The 14,055-nt window shown below is 39.6% G+C and overlaps 1 protein-coding gene across 3 annotated transcripts in view; it reads left to right on the top strand.

Moving 5' to 3' along the window:
* The window catches only part of ZNF157 (zinc finger protein 157), a 105,627-nt gene extending 92,358 nt beyond the window's left edge, over positions 1-13,269 (top strand). For 2 of the 3 annotated variants that reach the window (XM_060138220.1, XM_060138219.1), the window contains exons 3-5: positions 10,260-10,399; positions 10,693-10,788; positions 11,723-13,269. In XM_060138220.1, coding sequence (XP_059994203.1) covers positions 10,260-10,399; positions 10,693-10,788; positions 11,723-12,747 — 1,261 coding nt within the window. In that variant the 3' untranslated portion in view covers positions 12,748-13,269. Of the gene's footprint in view, positions 1-10,259; positions 10,400-10,637; positions 10,789-11,722 lie in introns of all 3 variants that reach the window. The other variant, XM_060138221.1, reaches the window with a different exon arrangement.
* Positions 13,270-14,055: the final 786 nt, after the last annotated feature.

The following is a 14,055-nucleotide window of genomic DNA, read 5'->3' as shown; positions in this document are numbered from 1 at the left end:
TTAAAACCTATAAGATTTTGCTTACAGTTAATGAGTGATAAGAGAAAGGGTGAACATTAATTGTCCTCTGATTGGGTAATTAAAATGCATCTGACCCAAAGTCAAGTTACTCAGTGATATACCAGTTACTTTGTGTGGGCTTAAGAGTTTTTGACCAAAATACTTCTAAACAAAGCATGCCATCTGAGAGCATAGGGATACTGGGTACATAAAATACTACATAAGAAAGTTGATAGAAGGTAGTTGTGTCAGACCTTTAGATTCTTTTTTTAAAAAAATTGAAGTATAGTTGATTTACAATGTTGTGTTAGTTTCTGGTGTACAGCAAAGTGATTCGGTTATACATATATATATATATGTATATATATGCTTTTTCATTATAGGTTACTACAAGATATTGAATATAGTTCCCTTTGCTATACAGTAGGACCTTATTTATCTATTTTATATATAAGACCTTTAGATTCTTTAGGCTTCTAACAGTTGGTTGCCATATGCAGGGACTTTGCAACCAGTTCATCGTTATTTTCTCTCTTGACTTTTCTGAGTTAGACAGTTTTAACCCACACCCACTAAGCAGGATTAAAGAGACACTTTAAAATAAAGATTAGTTGGAAAACATAAAGCAATCCTACATCCTAGTAGAATTTTAGTTGAATTAAATTGTAAGAGAAATGCAATGATTATTGCACGTATTGTTCTAGTCTCACTACATCTGTTGAGTAGAATTTGCATTCCAAGTGTTTTCATCTTCACCATCATTGAGTCCTTAATCTGTCTCCCTTCCTTTTTGAAGTCTTCCCCATGCTTTTCCGACACTCCTTTCTGGCTGGTTCTCTTTTTTTCTGAGTTGCTAGATGGTGCACAATTTGAGAGTTCTGATGATGTTGTTATCAAAGAAGTCTGTGCAGGAGGAGCATTACCAAATAAGAAATTGCTAATCAATGTCCAGATGACGTGGCATGGATAAAGTACCATCCCCAACAGTGTCCAAATGTCTCCACTGGAAGAGTGCACCATGGATGTAGTTGGTCTTTCTGCCTGTGCAGTAAACTGCCATGCTTTTTCTCAAGGAGCATCCAGAGGAAACTGATTTATAAAGGAAGAACCATCAAGAAGTCAGAATTGGGGCTTCCCTGGTGGCGCAGCGGTTGAGAGTCTGCCTGCCGATGCAGGGGACACGGGTTCATGCCCCAGTCTGAAGATCCCACATGCCGCGGAGCGGCTGGGCCCGTGAGCCATGGCCGCTGAGCCTGCGTGTCCGGAGCCTGTGCTCCGCAATGGGAGAGGCCACAACAGTGAGAGGCCTGCGTACTGCAAAAAAAAAAAAAAAAAAAAAAAGACAGAATTGAATTATTGCAACAATGTTTCTTTCTCTAGCATAAGATTCCCTCTTGAATTCCACTTTTGCCTGTTGTCAGCAACATTCCGTTCATGATGCCCAAAGATATCAAGAGAGCTACCGCTTTTTGCAATTCAGACATAGCTTACTTTTTTTCAGGCCCTTATACAAATATGGCCTTCTTTTGGGTCATTTTATAGAGAGGAGCTAGCAATGTTTGCAGATGTGGACCATGCATCCTGAAAAATCCATGTAATCCAATCATGGGCTGTGTTTCTTCTTAGTACCAAAGGTAGGCAACCACACTTCATTTTTGTTGCCTGTGGAATGTCACATGTGGCTCCTGCCAAGGGTATTCCTAAGAATTTCACCATTTGAGTGGACCCTTAGATTTTTGTTGGATTTATCAACTAGCTTCTGTTGATCATATGTGTCACTGTTGCATTTAAGTCAGTCCTTGTTCGATCTTCAGTTTCCAATATTATCATATCATCAATGTAGTATATAATTATACTTGGGACCTGCATTAAGTCTAAATCCCTTCTAACCAAATTATGACAGTTGAATTATGACAGCTGGTGAATTCAAATAACATTTTGACAGTACAGTAAATGTAAATTAGGATCCTTCCCACATGAAAGCAAACTGTAGTTGACTCTTCCTATATTGAGATAGGGAAAAAAGCATTTGCAGGATCAGTCACTGAGAACCAGTCTCCTTTAGCTTCCTGTATTTTTCCACTGTTGAAACCATATCAGGAAGTACTGATGCTATTAGGTGATACTAATTTATTTAAGCCTTGATGATCTGCTGTTAGTCTCCCTGAGCCATCCGCCTTTTTCATGGACCACTCAGGGCTATTCTAAGAGAATTTGTTGGACCAGCACTCCAGCTTCTAACATGTCATTAATTAAAATGGTAACTTTTTTTGTCCACCACATTTTCTACACTGCTTCAAAATAACAACTTGTATGAGCTTAGGCAATTATAAAGATTCTCATTTATGATGTGCAATTAATACTGGCCAAGGGATGAACTTATACTCCTCTTGTTTTATAATACTACGTAGGAGAAGTATTCCCCAGTCAGACATAAATATCCATCTCAGGAATACATTTAGATGAAGGAGGTACAGTTCACATAAAGTCTATTCAAATATTCCCATTTTCACGCAGATTTTCACCTTAATTCCATCAACTGTTGCATCCCTATATCCTTTTAATCTAACTGTGGCCCCTGTTAGGACTTGACCAACAGATTTTGGAATCACAGTGCATTATTCTTCCATGTCAAAGAGTCCCAGAAAACTTTCTTCTCTGCCCTCTGGCCATTTACCCACATATGTGCATATGGCCTTTGGGTACTCAGCTGGGTGTTGAGCCTGGCTGAAGACTAAGATAAACCTTGAGTCCATACTGATAGTAAATGTATGAATGAGGGAGAAAGGAAAAGCCCTTCCTTAAGGTCTAGTGGCAACTAGTAATGTGGAAAGAATGATGGAGTTAGAAAAATAACCTTTTGCAACCATTCTAGTTAGTAATAATTAAGCCAAGCAAGAATCATTGATGGATGCCAAAGCTATCGGATGAAAGTTTAATGAGGAACAATACATTTACGTAGTTTCAAGGTATGTTCCTACACATTGCTCATTAATTACATAGGGAAAATTTGTAACTTTACAGTGGAGAAAACTGACGGACACTACCTTAACTAAATGATCAGAAACATAGAAATTTTAATTTGAAGAGTCCTCATAATCTCACCTTCTGGAGATAACCAGTCTTAACAGTTCAGTAACTATCCCTCAGGAATTCTGAAGTTTTTCTGGATATGACTGATTGATTGTTCCAGAGACATTTGTTGAGAAGACTATCCTTTCCCCACTGAATATTCTTTTTTTTTAAACATCTTTATTGGAGTGTAATTGCTTTACAATGTTGTGTTAGTTTCTCCTGTATAACAAAGTGAATCAGCAATACGTATACATATATCCCCATATCTCCTCCCTATTGCGTCTCCCTCCCACCTTCCCTATCCCACCCCTCTAGGTGGTGACAAAGCACCGAGCTGATCTCCTTGTGCTATGCATCTGCTTCCCACTAGCTATCTATTTTACATTTGGTAGTGTATATATGTCAATGCTGCTCTTTCACTTCATCCCAGCTTCCCCTTCCCCTCCCCCCGTGTCCTCAAGTCTGTTCTCTACGTCTGTGTCTTTATTCCTGTCCTGCCCCTACGTTCATCAGAACCATTTATTTTTTTTTAGATTTCATATATATGTGTTAACATATGGTATTTGTTTTTCTCTTTTTGACTTGCTTCACTCTGTATGACAGACTCTAGGTCCATCCACCTCCCTACAAATAACTCAATTTCGTTTCTTTTTATGGCTGAGTAATATTCCATTGTATATATGTGCCACATCTTCTTTATCCATTCATCTGTCGATGGACACTTAGTTGCTTCCATGTCCTGGCTTTTATAAATAGTGCTGCAATGAACATTGTGGTACATGACTCTTTTTGAATTATGGTTTTCTCAGGATATATGCCCAGTAGTGGGATTGCTGGGTCATATGCTTGTTCTATTTTTAGTTTTTTAAGGAACCTCCATAGTGGCTGTATCAATTTACATTCCCACCAACAGTGCAAGAGGGTTCCCTTTTCTCCACACCCTCTCCAGCATTTATTGTTTGTAGATCTTTTGATGATGGCCATTCTGACTGGTGTGAGGTGATACCTCATTGTAGTTTTGATTTGCATTTCTCTAATGATTAGTGATGCTGAGCATCCTTTCATGTCTTTGTTGGCCATCTGTGTGTCTTCTTTGGAGAAATGTCTATTTAGGTCTCCTGCCCATGTTTGGATTGGGTTGTTTGTTTTTTTGATATTGAGCTGCATGAGCTGTTTGTATATTTTGGAGATTAATCCTTTGTCAGTTACTTCGTTTGCAAATATTTTCTCCCATTCTGAGGGTTGTCTTTTGGTCTTGTTTATGGTTTCCTTTGCTGTGCAAAAGCTTTTAAGTTTGATTAGGTCCCATTTGTTTATTTTTGTTTTTATTTCCATTTCCCTAGGAGGTCCCCACTGAATATTCTTGACACCTTTGTCAGACATCAATTGATCATATATGTGTGAATCTATTTCTAAATTCTATTTTGTCTCATGGATATCTTTTTTTTTTTTAATATTTATTTATTTATTTTGGCTGCGCCAGCTCTTAGTTGTGGAACGCGGGATCTTCATTCCGGCATGCGGGATCTAGTTCCCCGACCAGGAATTGAACCTGGGCCCCCTGCATTGGGAGCGTGGAGTCTTACCCACTGGACCACCAGGGAAGTCCCTCTCATGTATATCTTTACAAAAATACTACACTGTTTTGAAAACTGTAGCTTTATAAGTCTTGAAATGAGGTAATGTAAGTCCTCTAACTTTTTTCTTGTTCAAAATTGCTCTGGCTAATCTAAGTCTTGTGGTTTTATTTCTATATTAATTTTAGAATCAGCTTGTCCATTTTTGGTTCTTAAATTTCTTTATTGATTGTGATCAGTGTTGCTTGTAATATTTCAATTTTAAGGAACTTACTGAGATTGTTCTCTTTGTGCCCTAGTATATGATCAAGTTTTGTGAATGTTCCATGTACACCTGAGAAAAAGTATATTCTGTATGATCTGGGTATAGTGTTTCTTTCTTTTGTTCTTTCCTTCTCTCTCCCTCTCTCCCTCCTTCCCTCCCCTGCCTTTCTCTCTCTCTTTAAAAGTCTCCCATTAGAGAAAGCTTTTATTTCTTCTTGTATCTCTGTAGTTTTCAGCTTATGTAGGCTTTTGCTGTGTTACTTTGTGCATAGATATTTACAGATATCTTTATTGTTATATCTTCATTGTGAACAGGGCTTGTAACATTACGAAGTATCCCACTTTATCTTATATCCTTTTGGAATTCTACTCTGTCTGGTATCAGGATTTCAATCCCTGCTTTTATATTGTTTTCATTTGGTAAATCTTTGCCCATCGTTTTAACTTTAGCCTTTTTGAAAGACCATTTTAAGCATGTCTCTTGTATACAGCATTGTGTTGGGTTCTGCTTTACAAGGCAATGTGAAAACCTTTTTATTTTAATAGATGAAGTAAGCCTATTCACATTTATTTGTATTACTGTTTGGTAATATAAATAATACAAATATGTTCTCAGTTCTCTCATTTTATCTTATGATGTAATTACTGTGTGTATTTGTTATATTTACTGTGTTTCTTTTTCTATTGAGTGTTTCCTCTAAACTTTTTTTGGTAGTTAGGAAGACTTGTATTTTTATGCTGGTGGTTACCTTTGTGTTAATCCTTTTTATAGTACTCTTAGTCAACCCTTTTATCTTTCTTTTTATTTACATATTTATTTATAAAATTGTATATATTTAAGGTGTACAGCATGATGATTTGATATACATATACATAGTGAAATGATTCCTACAGTTAAGCTAATTAACATATCATCTCCTTACATTGTTACCATTTTTTGTGTGTGATGAGTGCACCTGAAATTTACTCTCTTAGTATATTTCCGTTGTTCAATACAGTGTTAAGTATAGTCATCATGCTTGTATATTAGATCTCTAGACTTTATTCATCCTACATGAATGTAACTTTATACTCTTTGACCAACATCTCTCCTCATTTCCCCCATACCCTTGGTAACCACCATTCTACTCTTTGCTTCTGAGTTTGACTTTTTAGTTTTTTTTTTAGATTCCACATATTAGTGAGATCATACAGTATTTGTCTTTCTGTCTGACTTATTTCACTTAGCATAATGTCCTCCAGGTTCATCCATGTTGTTGAAAATGGCAGGATTTCCTTCTTTCTCATGGATGAATACTACTCCACTCTATATATACTAGATCTTTTTTATCCATTCATCCACTGATGGACACTTAGGTTATTTCCATATATTGGCTATTGCAAATAATGTTGCAATGAACATGGGAGTGCAGATACCTATTTGGCATAGTGATTTCATTTCCTTTGGACATATACCCAGAAGCAGGACTGCAGGATCATACAGTAGTTCTAGTTTTAATTACTTGAGTAATCTTCACACTGTTTTCCATAATGGCTTTACCAATTTACCTTTTTTTTTTTTTTTCGGTAAGTGGGCCTCTCACTGTTGTGGCCTCTCCTGTTGCGGAGCACAGGCTCCGGACGCGGAGGCTCACGGGCCTAGTCGCTCCACGGCATGTGGGATCTTCCTGGACCGGGGTACGAACCCGTGTCCCCTGCATCAGCAGGCGGACTCTCAACCACTGCGCCACCAGGGAAGCCCCAATTTACCTTTTTTAAATTAATCTTTTACCATCTAATTTGTCTCTCATCTGTTACCTATACAGCAGTAAATGATCTTATTCAGTTTCCCCCTTTCTTTCTCTTCTCCTCCCATATATTAGTTGTATTTTTTCTACTTTGTCAGAACACTTAATGTGTATACATTATCCTTCAACCCATGACCCCAGCCTTATTTTAGTCTTATCTTTACCGTTAAATATATGAAATGCTTACTGTCAGTTCTTTTGCCAGAATTTTCCCATTCATTGTTTTTGGTTGAAGCTCATTGTTTACTATAGTGCTATCCAGTAACACTTCCTTCAGTGATGGGAATGTTCTGTATCTGTGCTGTCCAATACTGTCCAGTACTGTAACCAGCCACATGTGGCTACTGAGCACTGGAAATGTGCTTTAGTGTGACTGAGGAACTGAATTTTTAATTTTATTCCATTTTAATTCATCAAAATTTAAACTCAAATAGCCACATGTGGTTAGTGGCTACCATATTAAGCAGTGAAGCTCTAGCAAATTCCTTAGGAAGGGCACACATATTCTGGCCTATTCAAAACTTTTTCTGATGGCCTTGATACTTGAAGGGTATCTTGACTGGATATAGTTTCCTTTATTTGTACTTTCTTTCCTTACTTTTCTTGAATGTGCTGTTCTACTATTGCCTTGCTTTCTGTGTTGTTTTTGAGAAATGGATGCTGATCTAATTCTTTTGCCTGGAGGCCCTGAGGAATATTTTTCTTTGCCTTTAAATTCTAATAGTTTTAATTAGGATATATCTCAGAGTTGATTGCTCCAAGTCAATTTTCCTTGGTACCCAGTGGGCCCTTTGATTGTGTTGAGGTTTGTTTTATGATCCAGGATATGGTCTAGCTTGGTGAATATTCCATGTATACTTGAAGAAACAGTTAATCTCAGTTTTTGAGTGAAATGTTCTACAATTCCTTGGATGATTGGTGGTGTTCAGTTTTTCTGTATCTTTGTTGATTTTCACTCGTCACTAAGAGAGGCGATGAAAGTTGGCAGCCATATTTGTGGATTGTCCCATTTCTTCTTTCAGTTTTGCTTCATGTATTTTGAAGCTATATTGTTAGGGCGATCACCCCCGCACCCCTGTTCCCAGGGCTTCCCCATCTTGGTCCTCTAGCTGGACAGTTGGGGCTTTCATCTCCATCCTGGCACTCACTTTCTGCAACTAGGTTTGCCCTTGAGGCCAAGTGGTGAGAGGTTAGAAGAAAGGCAATGGAGATCCTTCCCATACTCTTCAGACCACTATTCCTCTGGCCAAAGAAGAGGATTCCTCTCCTTTAGAGTTTGAGGAGCCTGCTGCTGCAAGGTTACATCTTTGGCACTGGGATTTACTTTGGGGCAGGACTGCATGAGAAAGAAAAGAGGCTTTCTCTCATTTTCTCTGTCCCACAAGAGCCCCTCCCACCCCCTTTCAGTCTTCATGTCATATTGGTGTACCTGCTGACTCTGTATTTGATGCCTCTCTCAAGCTCTGTGTTCTCTTAGCCACCCAGTTTATTCTGGTGGCTTCAGCTAGTGCTGAAATGCTACTGCCTCTCAATCCTTCGTCTATCCTAGCCTCCTCTCACAGATCCAGCATCATATATGCACCTTCCAGCTGGACGTCTCTATCAGTATGTGACATAAACACTCCAGCTCAGGTCCAAGATCTATCTCAATTTCCCCTTCTGCCAACCCACTGTCTTTCCTGTTTTGCTAATCGCAATATGTGGCACCAGCCTCAACCCAGCTGTTCATCAACCCAGCTGTTCACTCTCAAGGGAGAGTAATATTCTCTCCCTTTGTCCTACTTGACAATACTTCTGTATAACTTATAAATCTAACTATATTGTGGGAAGGTCAGAAAATATTCTGATCACATAAAGAGTCAAGTATTTTGGAGACTGATGATAGATAGAAAAAAAAAAGGTGAAAATCCCTCCACTGTCTGCCCCTGAATATCTCTATAGCCCTTTATCTCATCACTGCCCAAAGCACTGTTTTCCTATCATACTGTGCTATTTATAGTTCTCTAACTCACCATGTGTGTTTCATGTCTTCCTGCTTTTTCTCATACTACTGCCCCATATTCGTGAGGGAGGTTATATTCTTGTTTAAGGATTCAAAGCTCTACCTCCCCAATAACACAAGTTGGAATCTTATTCCATCCCTTGTGAAAGCCCATTGCACCCTGTACACATGTCCAGCATAGCTCCTATAACATCTCATTGCAGGTGTGTGTTCACATTTAGGCATACCTCCGGAATATTGGAGGTTTGGTTCCAGACCACTGCAATAAAGAAAATATCGCAATAAAGCAAGACACATGAATTTTTTGGTTTCCCTGTGCATATAAAAGTTACATTGACATTATACTGTAGTCTATTAAGTGTGCAATAACATTATGTTTAAAAAAACCAATGTACATACGTTAATTAAAAATTACTTTGTTGCTTAAAAATGCTAACCATCGGGCTTCCCTGGTGGTGCAGTTGTTGAGAGTCCGCCTGCTGATGCAGGGGACACGGGTTCGTGCCCTGGTCTGGGAAGATCCCACATGCCGCGGAGTGGCTGGGCCCATGGGCCATGGCCGCTGAGCCTGCACGTCCGGAGCCTGTGCTCCGCAACGGGAGAGGCCACAACAGTGAGAGGCCCGCGTACCAGAAAAAAAAAAAATTGCTAACCATCATCTGACAATTGCAGGGTTGCCACAAACCTTCAATTTGTAAAAAACGTGATATCTGTGAAGCACAATAAAGTGAAGCGCAGTAAAACACGGCATGCCTGTGCAAGTCTCCTTATTGGGGTACGAGCTCCTTGAGAGCAGGCACTCTATCTTTGTTTCCCCAGCAATTGGGACAGGTCCAGGCACAGAGTGTTAACTCAGTAGTCAGTGGTCTTTTCTCCATGAATTGAAAAATTAATACACTAGCAGGACTGTTCTGTGTTTTCCTCCCCCAAAGTATAGTATCAAGCAAGAAAGGGTCAGGTTTCCAGTGCCAGCTAAAAATTGTCACTTGCTATCTGCCCCTACAAGGATGAAGTCACTAGCCACTGCAGTCACTGACCTTCAACATACCCTGAAAGGAATTCAGGGTGGAGATCAGGAATGAGACACTCTGTGCTCTGGGAAAAACTGGCAGAGCAGGCCTTCAGATAGTTAGATATTTTCAGGAGAAAATTTTCTGAACTCAATTTCTTGCATTTGCTCATATCTAGCAAAGCACTAAAACCATTAACGGAGACATCTGCTCCTTCTGACTAGCAGCAACCTTCTACCAAGATGTGTGCTTAATTGCATGTACCCCCTTCACCAAAATCACATATATACTGACCTCCCCCCTTGCCTCTTCAGAGCAGTTCCTCAGAGCTATCTGAGAGGCTGTCTCCTGAGCTATAGTCCTCATTTTGCCCCAAATAAAACTTAACTCACAACTCTCACATTGTGCTTTTTTTTTTCAGTTGACACCAGTGTAGCTTTTTCTAGTCAACTGTCAAAAGTGCTCTATTAAAAAAAAAAAGTGCTCTATTGAAAGAATTAGTTCCCACACATCTTTTCCATGTGTCCCATTCTGATCATTGCAGATTGTTGTTACAGGGATCTGTGTCATTTGAAGACGTGGCTGTGGATTTTACCCGACAGGAGTGGTACAGACTGGACCCTGCCCAGAGGACCATGCACAAGGATGTGATGCTGGAGAACTACAGCAACCTGGCATCTGTGGGTGAGGATTATTGTCCATGTAACTCCTGGTAGCATGTGTTTCCTTTCTTGGTTGCTGTAACCTGGGCAGCCTTTGCAGAGTTCAGTGATACTTTAGTTCTAGATTCAAGGGGTCACAGATGATTTATCAGTTTGGGGCACCAGGAAGAGTGTGTGTGTTCTCACTTCCCCCAATGAAAGGTTTCAATGGGCACCCTTCCTTGTGCAGCTCATGAAGATGCACTTTTCTCCTCCATCAGAGGCCCTAAAGCTCAGACAACTTGGCCCACGTCCTGTGCCATTTCCCATTAACAGGCCTCTGCGTGGCCAAACCAGAGATGATCTTCAAGTTGGAGCGAGGGGAAGAACTGTGGATATTAGAGGAGGAATCCTCAGGCCATGGTTACCCAGGTGAGTGAGCAAGAACTAGACATATGGAAAATAGGGGAAATAAGAGCTCAGGAATTCAGGTCAAATGTTAAGTTTGGGCAGTGTTTTTCAGGAATCTCTTTTCAGAGGCCCTTGCTCTTTGAAAATGACCAGAGGACAAAGGTCTACATGCTTTAGATACCTAAATCCTACATCCCAATATCATGCTCACACTTAAGTGCTCTCTCCTATTTTATCTCAATTTTTGTAGTCATTTACCACTCTTATCTTTCCCTGCCTGCCTCAGCTTAGACATTTATTCTTAGCTAGTCTTTCTCTCTTTAGTATTCTCAATTGCCTTCCTTCCCTCCATTGCCTTGGATGCCTTCTGTTGTCAAGCAATCATTCATACATTCATTTAGTCATCTACCAAATCCTAAATGAGGTCAACTATATGCTGGTCACATTCTAGGTGTGGGGATCCAGTAGTGAATAAAGTAATATCTCTGTTCTCCTGGAGCTTGCAGTCTAATGAGGGAAAGAGACCAGAAACAAACAAATACATGGTGTTTGGTGGTGAAAAGAAAATCAATTCAAGATAAGAAGAACAGACAGTGATGGAGTTTGTACTTTTGGGGAATGTGGTCAGAGAAGACTCTTTGGGGAAGTTAACATTAGTGCACCAACATCAGTGAAGTGAGAGAGACAGAGCCATGTGGAATTTTAGTATTCTGAGCAGAGAGAACAGTAAGTGCCAAGCCTAGTCTGAGCAATATATCATAGGAACAGCAAAGATGCTGGTGTGGCTTAATGGTGGGTGGTGAGAGTGTTAAGAGGTGATATCAGAGAGTTAGCCGGGGGCTAAGTTATGTAGAATTTTTATAGGCTTTGTTAAGCATTTTAATTTTACACTGTGACAAGGGAAAGCCTATGTTGGTTTTGAGTGAGAGAGATATGATCTGATTTGTTTTTAAAGGCTCTCTGTCACTGCTGTGTGCCAACAATTCTGTTGGGGGTAATGCCCTCAGTCATGATAATGACCTTCAGCATCAGAAGCTTCAAACTTTGGATCAAACTGTTGAATATGGGAAAGCCTTCTACAAGAGAACAGCCTTTGTTGGACATAAAAGAACACACACAGGAGAGAAAAACTTTGAATGTCATGAATGTGGGAAAACTTACTGCAGGAAATCAAATCTTATTGAACATCTGAGAATACACACAGGCGAGAGACCCTATAAATGTGGTGAATGTGCAAAAACCTTTAGTGCAAGATCATACCTCATTGCTCATCAGAAAACTCACACAGGGGAGAAGCCCTTTGAATGTAATGAATGTGGAAAATCTTTTGGCAGGAAGTCACAACTCATTCTACATCGGAGAACACACACAGGAGAGAGACCCTATGAATGCACTGAGTGTGGGAAAACCTTTTCTGAGAAGGCAACCCTCATGATTCATCAGAGAACTCACACAGGGGAGAAACCCTATGAATGTGGCGAATGTGGTAAAACATTTCGTGTTAAGATATCCCTTACTCAACACCAGAGAACTCACACAGGGGAGAAACCCTATGAATGTGGTGATTGTGGGAAAAACTTTCGTGCAAAAAAATCCCTAAACCAACATCAAAGAATTCACACAGGCGAGAAACCCTATAAATGTGGTGAATGTGGAAAATTCTTCAGAATGAAGATGACTCTCAATAATCACCAGAGAACTCATACAGGTGAAAAACCCTATCAGTGTAACGAATGTGGGAAATCTTTCAGGGTGCACTCATCTCTTGGAATACATCAGCGAATTCACACAGGAGAGAAACCTTATGAATGTAATAAATGTGGTAATGCCTTCTATGTCAAAGCACGCCTCATTGAACATCAGAGAATGCATTCAGGAGAGAAACCCTATGAATGTAGTGAATGTGGAAAAATCTTCAGTATGAAGAAATCCCTGTGTCAACATCGGAGAACTCACATAGGAGAGAAACTTTATGAATGAAGTGAATGCAGGAATGCCTTCTATGTGCAAGTATGCCTCATTGACACAGGAGAGAGACCCTTTGAATGTCAAGGATGTGGGAAAGCCTTCTGCCAGAAAGCACACCTCAGAGAACATCAGAGAACTCACTTAGGCCAGCCCTTGCCTTGTACTATGGAGAAAGCTTCTCTAAGAAGATTCCCCTCACCATTTGACCAAGCTCTTTGGGCCATCTGATTACTGGTGCACACAGAGTGCACTTGTAACAATTTGGCTCTTATGTTGGTGTGAAAATTGTCCTGATCGCCTTAGGGAGTGGCTCATTGTTGTTTTCATTTCATTTGGATTTCCCTAATTAGTGGTGAGGTTGAACATTGGCTTACCTGTTGACTGGCCATTTGTTTTATTTCGTCTGTGCAATGACTGTTCATATCCTTTGCTCATTGTTTTCTAATGGGCTGTTTATCTTTTACTTCTTGGTTTAAATGTTGTTTTTCTTGTTTTTTTTTAATATGTGAAAATATAAAAATCCTTTTTCAGTCATGTGTGTTGCAAATATCTCCTCTCAGACTGTGACTGGTTATTTAATTTTTTTAACTCTTTTCTTCTGCTGAAGTTTTATGTTTTCATATTATTGGTTTCAAGGTGATAATATTCTCCTATAGTTTCCTCTAAAGTTAAGGTTTCACTTTCAACATTTAGAATTTTAATCTACCCTAAATTTTTTCTTTGTAGTATGAAGTCTACAATATATAATGCTGTATTTCTTTTAAATACTTTACATCAGTGGTATCACACTATTTTTAAACTTATGCAACTTGCTTTTTTTCATGAAGTGTTACATTTCCAAGATCTATCCATGTTGATAAATATATTTATTTATTTCTCCATTCCCCTAGTGAAAGACATTTGTATCATTTTTGTGTTTTGTGTTTAAATCTAGAAGTGGAAATGATGGGTCCAGGGTGTAGACAGTATGCCAGTTATTAATCTATTGTGCTTCAGCTCCAAACCTACCCTTCTATACTCGGCTTTGTGATGCTGGGGCCATGACTCTACAGAACACGTTTCTGTCTTGCCAGCTGCTACTCCCTGTTGGGTCCTACCAGTAAGAGATACTAAATATAAATATTGAGTCTGCGGAAGGAAGAAGGGACTTGCTCCTTTTTTCCTTCTGGTTGGCTCCCTGTTCATCTGTCAGCCCAGCATTGCTTCTTCACTTGGGCAGCAGCAGTTCCTCATGGTAGCAGCAGTTTAATCCAGTTTTCACTTTTCCAGCACTAACAGCTTTAGGGTACCCCACCCCCTCAGAGACCTAGCAGCATCTGG

Source organism: Lagenorhynchus albirostris, chromosome X (genome assembly GCF_949774975.1).
Source record: "Lagenorhynchus albirostris chromosome X, mLagAlb1.1, whole genome shotgun sequence".
Classification (NCBI taxonomy): domain Eukaryota; kingdom Metazoa; phylum Chordata; class Mammalia; order Artiodactyla; family Delphinidae; genus Lagenorhynchus; species Lagenorhynchus albirostris.
The sequence above is the reverse complement of the archived record's forward strand: the minus strand, read 5'-3'. Positions and strand labels throughout refer to the sequence as shown.